At 48.7% G+C, this 13,677-nt stretch overlaps 1 protein-coding gene across 1 annotated transcript in view; it reads right to left on the bottom strand.

The window, feature by feature from the left end:
* Positions 1-13,677, bottom strand: part of SLCO2A1 (solute carrier organic anion transporter family member 2A1) — an 88,401-nt gene that overhangs the window by 19,484 nt on the left and 55,240 nt on the right. Inside the window, exons 4-5 of the mRNA XM_033212639.1 lie at positions 3,441-3,668; positions 2,164-2,262 (exon numbers count right to left, since the gene is read on the bottom strand). Of these exons, the coding sequence (XP_033068530.1) occupies positions 2,164-2,262; positions 3,441-3,668 (327 nt within the window). The remainder of the gene's footprint in view (positions 1-2,163; positions 2,263-3,440; positions 3,669-13,677) is intronic.

Genomic DNA, 13,677 nt, shown 5'->3' with positions numbered 1-13,677 from the left:
CCAGGGCCACTGCACATGAAGCAGAGCATCAGAAAATCCCCGGGCAGGAGGGAGCAGTACCTTCACCTCCTTATTCAACTCCCAGCCCATGGTAGGAGTAGTGAAGAAGGGAGCTGACTCTCACTCACAAGGGCACACCATGGGCCAGACCCTAGACCATGTGCTTTCCATCTGTTTTCCACTGGGTTCTACTAGCAAGTCTGCCCACTTCTCACCAGTCAAGAAACTGAGGATAGAAGGGGTTAAGTCCCTTGCCTCAGGTTAAGGCTAGTAAGTGCCATTTCATTGGTCAATTTCAAACCTACGTCTTCCTGGTATGCAAACCTGCCCTCTTAACCATTAAACTACTGCCTCCCAACTTTATGGATCCCTAACAAAGGAGGCCCCATAATCCTTAGAAGCCTAAAGAAACAGCCATCAACCGTGTGAGCTGCCTGGCTTCCAAAGGAGCAGCTTTCTCTTGGCAATTCTCTTGCACACGTGTAAAAGTCTGCCATTGTGTTTCTCTGTGTAAAGAAACTATCCAGGCATAAAGGGAAGGAGAAGGTGGCAGAACGGTTCAGTCAAATCGTGACAAGCATCCCTGGGCACTGCCCTGAGTGGACTGGGCGCTCAGTAGCTTGTCTCTTTGGACAACCAAGAGCCAGGAGCCAATTCGGGAAGTGCCAGCAAAAGGACAGAGATGGCTTGATTCTGAGGCATAAGACACCCCCTGGCTTTCCACTTTCATTTGAAGTACAGCCAAATGACACCATGCAGATGGCACTGTGGTCTGACAGTCCTAGGGATGGGAGTCTAGGCTCTGGCAGCATGGTTGCAACTAGCACCTGCCAGATATCTGTGACCTGACCTGTGTGCAGGGCACTGGTGTGGGTGCTCTTCCTGGAGTCTGGCTCAGTCCTGCCTTTCAGCCACGGCTCCAGCTGAGCTGGAACTTCATATCCTACCCACACACTACCCACACTCTCCACCCTACAGCACTTTGCCTGTCCCTCTGTTATGGTGCTGACCTTCCCCGTCTTGTGGGAGACTGGGTAGTGTGGGACATGCTCACAAAGGCAGGAAGCCCTTGCTTGATTCATCCTGGGCCTGGCTCCCTGAATGGTTATCTCAGAACTTATGCCAGTGTCTAGGGACTATATCTTCTCATCCATACCACTTGTTGAAGAATACAAACTCATACTGTTGACTTCTTAATATACATCAGGCTTGTTCTGATCTTTACAACAACTTTATTTTACTATCATTAGCTCCATATTACAGGTGAGGAGCTGAGGCACAGAAAGACAAAGTCACTTGCCTAAGATCACTTGGCTAGTAGGAGATGGAACCAGGATGAGACCCAGGCAGTCCCATCCCAGCACCCACACAGTCAAACACCATGTTATACCCTCTGGATGTGAGTCATCATCCATGTGTATATTTTATATGGTGTTTCTTTTTTTCCTCAAAAGAGCTCTTATTAAATCTTGTTTCTTTTTTTAAAAAAAAAAGAACCAGCAATATCTTAGAATCAAAGAACATAGAAATATTTTTAATGCCACCACCAACATGGGCGTTGTGGCGGCAACACCTGAGGCCCTGCCCTAGGTCTCCAAACTTCTTTTTTTTTTTTTTTTTTCTTTTTCGAGGCGGAGTCTCGCTCTGTCCCCCAGGCTGGAGTCCAGTGACCGGATCTCGGCTCACCGCAAGCTCCGCCTCCCGGGTTCCCGTCATTCTCCTGCCTCAGCCTCCCAAGTAGCTGGGACTACAGGCGCCGCCACCACGCCCGGCTAGTTTTTTTGTATTTTTTAGTAGAGACGGGGTTTCACCATGTTAGCCAGGATGGTCTGGATCTCCTAACCTCATGATCCGCCCGTCTCGGCCTCCCAAAGTGCTGGGATTACAGGCTTGAGCCACCGCGCCCGGCCTCCAAACTTCTTAAGGACAGAAAGTGAGTTTGCTTCAGCAGGTTGTTCCCCACAGTAGCCAGCCTGGGCCCTGAGAGAGGAGGCGCACACTGTCTGCTCCTAGCTGTCCGAGGGACTGCAGGGATGAATGAGGATGTGGCAGAGCAGAAGCTTCTGGATCTGAAGCTTCATTCTCTGTTCTGATTGAATGAGGGGGCCGGGGGCTGCTTTATTGAGCTGGGGATGGGAGTGAGTGTCCTCTGCACACACTCACCTGTGTTGACTCTGCCGTAGTCCACATAGATCTGCAGCATGACAGAGCCCAGCAGGTACCCAAAAGCCGGTCCAAATACAGAGATGGCAAATAAGATGGCTGGAAATGGAAGTAAGGGGAAGGAGACTGAGAGAAATGGAGAGAGTCTGGCCATGGGAGCTCCCAAGCTGAGGGAGAGTCTTGAGATGTCACTCCATCTGTCCCCAAGCCTGATAAGCCCACACCTATGGCATCTCCCACCAGCAAGGCCAGAACCACTCAAGATTCCAAGACATATAGAACCAAGGCTATTTCTACCTCCAGCCAACTTCCAAAGAGACCTGCTTGCCAGGAAGGAAACAGGCTCCAAGGCATTTAAAAATGCCAGGTGATGCTCCCTGTGGGTACAATGCTGGGGGCCCTCGGAGGAGCTTATGGTGCCACAGAGCCTGTGGGGGTGGTCTGTCTCGTCTGGAGTATAGGCCCTGAGGATGCTCAAAGTGGCTTGTTCTTTTTTTTTTTTTTTTTTGGTGGCGTTTCACTCTTGTTGCCCAGGCTGGAGTGCAATGGTACAATCTTGGCTCACTGCAACCTCTGCCTCCAGGGTTCAAGTGATTCTCCTGCCTCAGCATCCCAAGTAGCTGGGACCACAGGTGTGCGCCACCATGCCCAGCTAATTTTGTATTTTAAGTAGAGGCGGGTTTCTCCATGTTGATCAGGCTGGTCTTGAACTCCCGGCCTCAGGTGATCCACCTGCCTCGGCCTCCCAAAGTGCTAGGATTACAGGTGTAAGCCACCATTTCCAGCCCAAAGTGGCTTGTTCTAAGGGAAGGATTTGGGCGTTCACATGGTCATCTGCTATCTGCTTTGCATGGGCTTCTTTGAGGCCAACCTTCCCCTAAGTTGATGTCTCACAGAAGACATGTGTGTCCTGGCCTGTGCCTGGAGGACTAGACAGCAACAGTAGCTGCTATTGGTTTAGGGTCTGTCCAGTGCCCAACACCAGCTAAGTCGTTCATCTCATGTATCCCACAGTCATCCAGTGCACAGATAATATCAGCTTCATTCTAGAGGTGAGAAACCTGGGGCCCTGGGGTTCAGCCACTTGCCTCAGATCACACAGCTGGGAGGTAACAGAGCTGACATTCAAACCAAATCTGTCTGATCCCAGGCCTGTGAATTCATTTGCTGATTGTAAGCAAAGAGGGTGGGACCTCAGTTTAGTCCCCCAGGGCCTCATCAAGTGCTATATCAGGACCTCACCTCTCCCCAAAGCCCTCTTCAAACCCATGACTCACAGATGTACAGGGGCGAGTTGCTGGGCTCTGAGAAGTCGTCCACATAGGAGATCCCAAATGGCTGAATAGGCACTGTCCCGATGCCAGCCAGCAGCTGGGCAACCACCATCAGGCCCCACATGCTGCTGGTCTCCTTCTGGGGGTTCTGGGTGGTGCTGTGGCACTTACTGGGAGGCAGGTCCTGCCAATGCTTCTGGCAGAGCTCAGCCTGCAAGTGGCTGTTGTTTCCTGCAACGAGAGTGCTTGCTGGTCTCCACCACCCTGGTCTCCTGGTTCCATTGGCTGGCCTCTAAACCTGGCCTTTCTCCCAGGCCCCTTGGGGAAGGACCAACTCTGGCCAGAGGCTGTGCTAGCAAACAGGACATGGCCCCTGAGGACCACGTCCTTCTGTCTGGCCAGCAGGAGGGACTCTAGAAACTAAGGTGAGAGAGAGGTAGAATGTGGGCTCCCTGGCCCCAGGAGCTGCTATTTCTCAGGTGGAGAGGAATCTTCTTCTCGTGAATGTCCATGCCTTCTCCTCCATGGGCACTGGTGGGCAGCGAGCACAGAGAGGTCAGTACCTTCATCCATGGAGGAAAGGGGCACCCAGCTGGAAAAGGGGGTTCCAGGGTCAAAGCCCAGGCCCGTCGGCCTCCAGCATCCTGTGCTCAGCCCTGGGGCTCTGGGTCCCCAGGGTTCTTTTCAGCAGGACAGAGGTCATGCTGTTGGACCGGGTTGGTGTCACCTATAACCTGGGTTGCATCCCTGGTTGTGACTCCCAGAGCCTTCACTTCTTAGTGAACCCAGCACCAAGTCACACTGGAAGACCTACTGCCAAAGACATTTAATATCCTTGCCATTCTGGGGAAGCTCCCAGAACTTCTGATGCTGGGGGGGCTTTAAGACCCTCTAGTTCAACCTCTCATATTACAGATGGGGAAGCTGAGGCTGCTTCTTGAAGCCCTTCTGTGAGGGTCCTAGACATCCTGGGTGAAGCCTGTGGGCACCGTGGTTCCTGTGGCTGTGGCCCTTGCCAGACTGGGCTGCTGCTTCCATGCCTCTGTTTTTAATTTGGCCCACACCAAGCGATTAGCATTGTCAGCTCTCCAAAGCCTTAGGGGTTCTTGAGGGCTCCTTTCCATGAGATCCCCTTTTCCTGCCTCATTCAGGCTAATGGAAACCGCTGACATCACTGATCTCACTCACTTAACACTCATGCGATTCTGTTTAATTCTCACTTGGGCTGCCCTGAGCTAGGTGAGCCTAAGTCCCACAGAGAGGAAAACCGAGCGCCGTAGACTAGCCCTGCTCCTCACACTGGACTGTGCTGGTGCTGTTGGGCTCAGGGCTGCCCTGGATGGTGGGGCTGGGGAGAGGGGTCTGTGCTCTTCATTGCCCTTTCCCCTCTCCCCAGTCGCACACCCCTCGCCCAGCCTGGCCCCACTGTTGTCTGCCCTCTGCATGGTGTCTATGCAGGACACATTTGAAAGTTGCTGTCATGGGAGCTCCCCCATCAGTCAGGGAAGCCTGTCCCAGGAAAAGGAAAGGAAGCCAAGGCGTCTGTTTGGTCAGGGTCATCTAGACCTTCAATAGCTGTGTTCATGGAAGGAAGCATCCAGGCAAGCAGCCAGGGACTGTGGTCAGGGTCCCTCTGTACCTCCCTCTTCCCACTCCATGTTCATTATCCTGCCTTTCAATGGCAGAATTCAAATAGAGTGGCCCGACCACATGATGACAGAATATGCAACCTTTTAGAATTAGGGTGAAAATATAGCCTTTTTTTTTTTACACGGAAAGACAGCTGGAACAGCTTATTAGAATAAAAAAATAGTAACTAGTAGTTTGGAGAAGAATATGTTCCCTAATTTATAAAACGTTTGTGGACTACTTGAATATGCAGAGAAAACCTCTGGAAGATGAAGGCTTTCTCTGGGTAATGAGATTGTGCTGATCTTTTTTTATTTGCCTCATTTTGTGGGGAAAAGAAAGAGAGATCAGCCTGTTACTGTGTCTATATAGAAAGAAGTAGACATAAGAGACTCCATTTTGTTCTGTATTTGAGATGCTGTTAATCTGTGACCCTACCCCCAACCTTGTCCTTGCAAGAGACATGTGCTGTGGTGACTCAGGCTTAATGGATTTTGGGCTGTGCAGGATGTGCTTTGTTAAACAAGTGCCTGAAGGCAGCTTGCTGGTTAAAAATCCTGCCCGTCCCTGGGCAATGGAACATCTCGGTGTAAAACCCGATTGTATGCTCTGTTTACTGAGATAGGAGAAAACCGCCTTACGGCATAAGGTGGGACTTGCTGGCGGGACTTGCAGGCGCAATGCTGCTAAAAGGTTTATGGAAATGTTTGCATATGCATATCAAAGCACAGCATTTTCCTTTGAACTTATTCATGTCACAGAGATCTTTATCCATATGTCTTACTGCTAATTTTCTCCCTTCGATGATCCTATTGTCCTGCCACTCCCTTATCTTTAAGATGGTAAAGATAATTATCAATAAATACTGAGGGAACTCAGAGACAGGTGCCGGCGTGGGTCCTCTGTATGCTGAGCGCCAGTCCCCTGGGCCCACTTTTTCTTTCTCCATACTTTGTCTCTGTGTCTCATTTCTTTTCTCAAGTCTCTCGTTCCACCTAATGAGAAACGCCCACAGGTGTGGAGGGGTGGGCCACCCCTTCATCATTTATTTTGTAATTTGTCTGAAATGAACACATGATACTTTTGAAATAAAGCAACAAAGTTTTCAAATTAAAAGTTTTTGTAAATAAATATATCCAAAGCTTAACAGCGTCTCTCCCATTTCTTCTTTGTCCCATTCCCATTGCCCTTCTTTCTGCTCTAGGCTCTAGGCCTGCAACAGTGGAGCTGAGTCTCTGCCCACCCCCACCAACCACAACCCAACAACCCACTGCTGACGTCACCAATCTCACTCACTTAACACTGATGACATTCAGTTTAATTCTCTCTTGTGCTGCCCTGAGCTAGGTGAGCCTAAGTCCCACCACACCCCACCACCACCTCTCCCCTGTGGAGTGTTGGGCCTCTCTCTGATTGACAGGCTCTACGGTAGAGACCCAAGTCCTAGCACCAGAAATGTCAAAGCCCTATGTACTACTGGGCCAGGCCCTGTGCCAAGGTTGTGATGTATGTGGTCTCCTGCCCACAGCGGTTACTGTGAGCAGGAGACTACATAAGACCATACCTAAGCGGCTGGTTTGGGGGTAAAGCTGGGATCTGAACCTGCATATGTCTGACTCAAAGTCCAAACTGAAATCAAGTCTGATGGCAGTTTGAAAAGACAGAACACACATTTTTCAAGGATGGAAGAACACGGCATGGGAAGATTTCCTCCATCCCTAGCCACCTTCAGACATAGGAGCTCTCTGACCTCTGGAGGTGGCTGGGACCTTACACCTACTTCCTGTCAGGAAACAGGCTGGCTGCTGGGATGTGTGCTAGAATCTGGGGCAAAAAGATGAAATAAACACAGTACAGGGAGTTAAGAAATTGGCTTTATCCCTATGTATTCTTGAGCAAGTTTCTAAATTTCTCTGAGCCTTAGTTTCCCTTGGCGTAGTGGCTAGATAGAAAGATTATCTGTGTCATTAAAGAGGTAGAAGACGCCGGGCGCTGTGGGCTCAAGCCTGTAATCCCAGCACTTTGGGAGGCGGAGGCGGGCGGATCACGAGGTCAGGAGATTGAGACCATCCTGGCTAACACGGTGAAACCCCGTCTCTACTAAAAATACAAAAAATTAGCCGGGCGTGGTGGCGGGCGCCTGTAGTCCCAGCTACTCGGAGGCTGAGGCGGGAGAATGGCATGAACCCGGGAGGCGGAGCTTGCAGTGAGCCGAGATCGCGCCACTGCACTCCAGCCTGGGCGACACAGCGAGACTCCGTCTCAAAAAAAAAAAAAAGAGGTAGAAGACTATGGTTCCAAAAAGAGGCCAAAGCATGCGGAGTCAGACCCTGCCAGTCCCACAGCAGGTCTGGTGGCTGTGTCTGCCATTTTGAAAGAAGGGTGGTGTAGCTCAGTGATGCTGCAAGGGTCCTGAAGCACAGAATTGTCAACTGCTCCTGCTGAAAGACCACAGGGGCTGTCTGGCCCACCCTCCCACTCAGGAATCCTTGTATCAGATGGACTATTTCCAACACCCAGAACTGGGTGTGGCGCTGGCCGACTCCTGCGAATCCCAGGGTTAGGTCAGGGTGGCGCTGAGTGGGTAAGGCTAATAGATGTTGGAAAACCTGGACTGGGAGTCTGGGACCCAGATTCCTCTGATCCCGAATTCGTGGCTCTCTATGTGGTGATTCTGACTTTGAAAGATCTCAGAGGATTCCAGGGAGCGACCAAGCACAGCAGAGGTTGAAATGCTGCTGGTAGATCTAGTGGGCAGAGTGTTAGGCTCACTGGTCGCTCTCCCAGGGCAGCAGCCAGACAGGACACCTGGGGCTGCTGTCCCAGGTGGATAAGGGTTTACACGCACAGGCTATGCTGGTCTTTGGAAGGAGTGAGGGACAGGTAACATGGCTCCATGCTCTTCTCAAGACCAAATAGGCATGTAGTGGAAAGAGAGCTAAGCCAGTTGCTCAGCTTGGGAAGTGTTCAAGCACTTATACAAACCCATCTGACTTGGCATGGCCAACTGACTCAACACGGCTGTGCAGTCACTCAAAGAAATCAACATGCACACTTCTCTGCTAACTTCTCTGTGCCAACTTTGACCAAACTGATGCATTTCTGAAGGACCAACATACACTTTGCATCCATAAATAAAAGGGCTGCTGCCACATTTCCAAGTGGGTATTTATTTCTGAAGATTCAAACAAATCTTGGGTACACTGTGTATGGAGAAATGAACAAAGTCTGAATTCCCTAAAACCTCAAGCTGTTGTCATTCACAAGTGTGCTTGGCTGAGCCATTCCCCTCGGTGTGACAGTGGCTCTCTGTGGCACACTGTCTCACAGGCTGCAGGGTGGCAGGACCAAGTCTAAGTTATATGGGAGCACGGTTTAAAGCAAATCACAATACCTGGAAAGACATGCAAAGAATCAGCCTCTGTTCCCAGTTCAGCCACTAAAGGACCATGCCTAGATGCTTAGGTCTGAGTGGCTGTCCCCTCAGCAGCAGTGTGATACCTGCGTCACAGGGGAAAAGGAGAACACGGAGCCCTGAAAAGGACCTGGACCCAGTTTCATTCATTCTTCAGTCACTCAGTTATTTGGTTGATAGTGGTGGGCGGGCACTCTGCTTGGGTGGGAGATGTGGGTATGACTGAGAGGCACAGGCACTGCCCTAACTTTGGTCCACTGTGGTACCCAGAGCATCAAAAAAGCAACCATAATGTTGCTTTATCAAATCAAAACTACAATGAGGTATCACTTCATACACATCAGGATGGCTATTACCAAAAAAAACAAAAAACAAAAACAAACAAGTGTTGGCAAGGGTGTGCAGCAATTAGAACCCTGTGTATTGCTGGTGAGAATGTAAAATGGTGTAGCCAACGTGGGAAGCAGAAGGGTGGTTCCTCAAAAAGTTAAAAACAGAATCATCAACGCTGGGTGTGGTGGCTCACACCTGTAATCCCAACACTTTGGGAGCCAAGGGGGAAGATTGTTTAAGCCCAGGAGTTCAAGACCAGCCTGGGTAACATGGCAAAACCCTGTCTCTACTAAAAATACAAAAAATTATCTGGGCATGGTGATGTGTGCCTGTAGTCCTAGCTACTTGGGAGGCTGAGGTGAGAGGTTGGCTTGAACCCAGGAGGCAGAGGCTGCAGTGAGCTGAGATCGTGCCACTACCTGGGTGACAGAGTGAGACCTTGTCTCAAAAAAAAAAATAAATACTAGTAAAAATAGAATCATCATATTATCTGGCAATTCTACTTCTGAATATATACCCCCCAAAATTGAAAGCAAGGACTTAAAGAGATATTTGTACCCCCATATTCAGAACACTATATTCCTGATAGCTAAAAGGTAGAAACAGCCCAAATATGCATCAACAGATGAATAGGTAAACAAAATGTGGTATATGCAATGGAATATTATACAGCTGTAAAAAGGAAGAGAATCCTGACACATACTACAGCACAGATGAGCCTTGAGGACATTATGCTAAGTGAAATACACCAGACACAGAAAGACAAATGCTGTGTGATTTCACTGAGATGAGGCATCTAAGAAGTCAAATTCATAGAAACAGAAAGTAGAATGGTGGTTGCCAGGGACTGGGGGAGAAGGGAATGAAGAGTTAGTGTTTAACAGATACAGAATTTCAGTTTGAGAAGATGAAAAAGTTCTAGGGGTGGATGATGATGATAGTTGCACAGCATTGTTGATGTACTTAATGCCACTAAACTATACACTTAAAAGTGGTTAAACAATAATCTTTATGTTATATATATTTTGCCACAATTTAAAAATATTGCCCAGGACATGTGAAGCTGGGACAGAGTGCCAGGGAGCATAAGAGAGAGGCAGCAGACCCAGTGTTGTAGGAGAGGACATTCTAGAAAAGGTTTCTGGAGAAAGTGGCCTCTGAACTGAGAAGAATCGACAGGCATAGATAGAAGATAAGGGTAGGGATCGGGGAGGTATGGAGGAGAGAAAGAGCGTGTGGAAGGGCTCAGAGGTGGGGGTGGTACATTCCACAACATGAATAAAGTTCAGTGAGGCTGGTGCTCAAATACAAGCCCTCCAGGGTGAGGCCTGGCTGCCCTTGGAGGGCTTGTGCATGATGGGAAGGGGCCTGGATTGTATCCTAAGGAAAACCCCAGACGGGTGAAGATCATGAGGGGGCAGTGCAATGAACACACTAGAGGGCTTAGGAGTAATGTGCAAGGCCCTGCCAACTGAGACGGATAAAGAGGGGAGTTGATTCCATCAAGAAGCAGCTGGTGCATAGTATGAGGGGCAGGGCTTAGTGGCTGCGAGGATGATGAATGCATAGCCCAGAGGGTGTGTGCGTAGACACACAAGGCCAGGCTGCTGTAGGAGAGCAGGGGCATGACATGAGAAACATCGCCGGGGAAAGAAAGGGCCAGAGAATGTGTGCGTTTTTTGAATGCTAATTCTTGATTCTACTGATTCTCATTAATTTACTTAATACAGATTTATTTGAACATTGTTGCTGACTTGACTAGCAAATCATTTTTTGCAAGATATTTAATGGTCATCAAAGATGGTAAAAACATTGAAGGACTTATTAAGTCTTCATAGGGCATGTTGCCTGCTGCACTAAGGCCACAAAAATCCTCATGAAGTTCATCTCATGCAGTGTTCAGGAGATGAAACTTTCTGGGGATTGTTTAACTGTTACCACTAACTTTAAAAATGTTGGATTACATGTCAGAAACTGCCTTTATTAAAATACGCATTTAAAAATAATCAATTGGCCCCAACTACATCCAAGTCTACTGAGTTCCTCTTGGCCTATTCTACATTCCAAACTGATTCAAGATCTTGCAAAGAACTTTCTTCTTTATGCCAACTCTGAATAGGGCCCAAACCCATCCCACATCCCAGATCAAGTTCTGACACATGTAAAAAGGGAACAGCAGTTACATGTAACCCCCGAGGTCAGTGCTGTCAGAGAAGCAGTGACCCGCTAACAGAACTGGCTTTATGTGGGGACAGGTGTTTGTGTCAGAGACAGACGTAGTATGGGCTTCCTAGACAATCAAGCCTGAGACACCCTGGGCAGCAGGTGGCCCTGGCTGGCTCATTCTGGTCAGAATAGAGTCTTCTAGAATTTATTTTTATTTTACTTTATTTTATTTTTAAGAGGGAGTCTCGCTCTGTCGCCCAGACTGGAGTGCAGTGGCGTGATCTTGGCTCACTGAAAAGTCTGCCTCCCGGGTTCAAGCGATTCTCCTGCCTCAGCCTCCCAAGTAGCTGAGATTACAGGCACATGCCACCACACCCACAAATGTTTGTATTTTTAGTAGAGACGGTGTTTCACCACGTTGGTGAGGCTGGTCTCAAACTCCTGACCTCAGGTGATCCACCTTCCTCGGCCTCCCAAAGTGCTGGGATTAGAGGCATGAGCCACCACACCCGGCCAAGTCTTCTAGAATTTAGAACATTAAGCTCTTCCCTTATAAAAATAAGAGGACACAAATTTAAAAAAAGAAATAAAATAGGAAGACAGGGATAGGAGTTCAAAGGGCAGGAAGAAGGGGAAGAAAAGACCTTGTATGAGGACCATCCCCGTGGGCAGCCTCTGATCTAGTGACATTGATGGACAGTCCCTGGCAGACAGAACGGAGGACTTGGCTCTCTTTGCATCACTCCACCCCTCTCCTCCCTGGAGCAAAAGCTCCAGCCTTTTTCAGGAACTCGGGTGCACATTAGGAAAGAAGCAGCAACCTTTCACTGCTTCACAAGCACTCTAGCAAAGGCTGGAACACAGCTACTCCATTTAACTTATAGAAGCATAGCAGGTTAGAGGTTGCTAACTCTGACCTTTCCACCATGTCGAATCCTGTGGTAAGGTCAGGAACTTGCCTGTCTTTTCCAGCCACCACAGCCTCCAGAGACTGCCTGCCCAAACACGGCCACCTGCCCCTATCTTGGAGGGGTCTGGAGGAGTGAGGGGAGTCTATTTCTTAGCCAGATATCGGTCTGTTTCTCATCTTCTCCCAGGCAACCTTCTGGAAGGCTCAAGTTCATCGGAGAACATTTTTTCCTGTAGGACACCAGAGGCCCGGCTTTGCCGGTCTAGTTTTCACAGGGCTGTGAAATGTTAACTAGAAACAGGCCGGACCTCTCCCCTCCTTCAGCTCCCCCAGCCCCACCCCACCAGCACGTGAGTCAACCCTCTGACTCACCCCACCATTTAAATATGCAGAATTTCAGTTCTAAATTCTGGACCCTCAGCAGTTTTAGAAATGTAGGAGTCTCTGTCAGGAAGGTCTACTTCCCTAGAAAGGGACCTCCAGAGATGGGGCAGATCTGGGGCAGGCCAAGGTCTAGCCATTCCGCTGCTCAAGGCCACATGTTTCAGCACTCCGTCCCACCCCTCGGAATGGCCAGGCTGAGGCCAGCCTTCCAGCTGTCAAGGGAATAGTAAGAGGCTTTGCACCAAGGTCTAGAGCTGGGGTAGGGAGAGGACCCTAGAAGGACCAAGCAACATGAGAAGGCCATAGCAAGTGGGGCTTTCCTTTGACTAGTCATTCTCATCATTCTAGTAAAGCAAAGAGAAGAGACTTCTGCCAGCAAAGAGGAGGGCTCCTTCAAGCCACGGCTCTTAAGAGCCATTTATCCGCTCCCTGCTCAGAAGGAGACATGGCTGTCATCTGGGAGTGTGTGGGTGAATAGGGTCAAATGGGGAAGAGGTTAGCCAGTCCCAAACTTCAGAAGCAATCCGTAAGAGAACAACAGAGAAACACAGGCGTGTTTCCAGAGAGTTATCTGGAAGCATGGCCAAGGTGCCAAGCCCTTAAGCTATCAGCACAACTCCTGGAACCTCATTCAGAATGTTCCACTCCGAAGGACTTATTTCCCCATCTCCTAAATTCAGCCACTCTACAGTTCCTCCCGAAACTCTGGCAATACCTACCAGCAGGCTTGGAACAGGCTGTCCCAAACTTACTCATGATCTGAGATCTCAAAGTCGATTGTAAATTGGGTTGTTTGCAAATCAGAAATGATTGGGTTTCCAGTGTAGTTCACAAAGCCTAGTTAATCCATAATGCTCCAGTAATAACATATGTTCTATTCCAGCTAAACTAAGCCTCCATTTAAAAAATAATTCCTATGGGCAAATGCACTCAGTTTCATCTTGGAAAACTAGGAGAACATAGTCTTCTGCCCCAGTGGAAAAAAAAAGAGTTGACAATTGACAGTCTGGGGCACATTGTGGGGCAATGGAAGAAATTCGCACCTTGAAGCCAGACAGAGCAGGTTCCAATCTTGGCTCTACTACTTGATAGTCAGAAGCCTGTCGGAATGAACCTCAGTGTCCTCATCTTCAAAACAGATAGAATACCTATCTTACAATATTTTTATGAGAATTAAAAATAATGAGTTTATATAAGCTGGGACATAGTGATTATGCGATGAGATCAATTTTCATCCAAAGAGATGAGTAACTGTGAGAAACTCAAATAGATAAGAGAAATGGGAGAAACTTGGAGACAGGCAATGTTGCCCAGGCCTTTAAGAACTTGGAAACTGGGTCCAGAAACTAGATACCAGTAAGATCAATGCTGGTCACCAGCAATGGATGGATTATAATAAAGTA

This window comes from Trachypithecus francoisi, unplaced genomic scaffold (assembly GCF_009764315.1).
Source record: "Trachypithecus francoisi isolate TF-2019V2 unplaced genomic scaffold, Tfra_2.0 Lachesis_group0, whole genome shotgun sequence".
NCBI lineage: Eukaryota > Metazoa > Chordata > Mammalia > Primates > Cercopithecidae > Trachypithecus > Trachypithecus francoisi.
The sequence above is the reverse complement of the archived record's forward strand: the minus strand, read 5'-3'. Positions and strand labels throughout refer to the sequence as shown.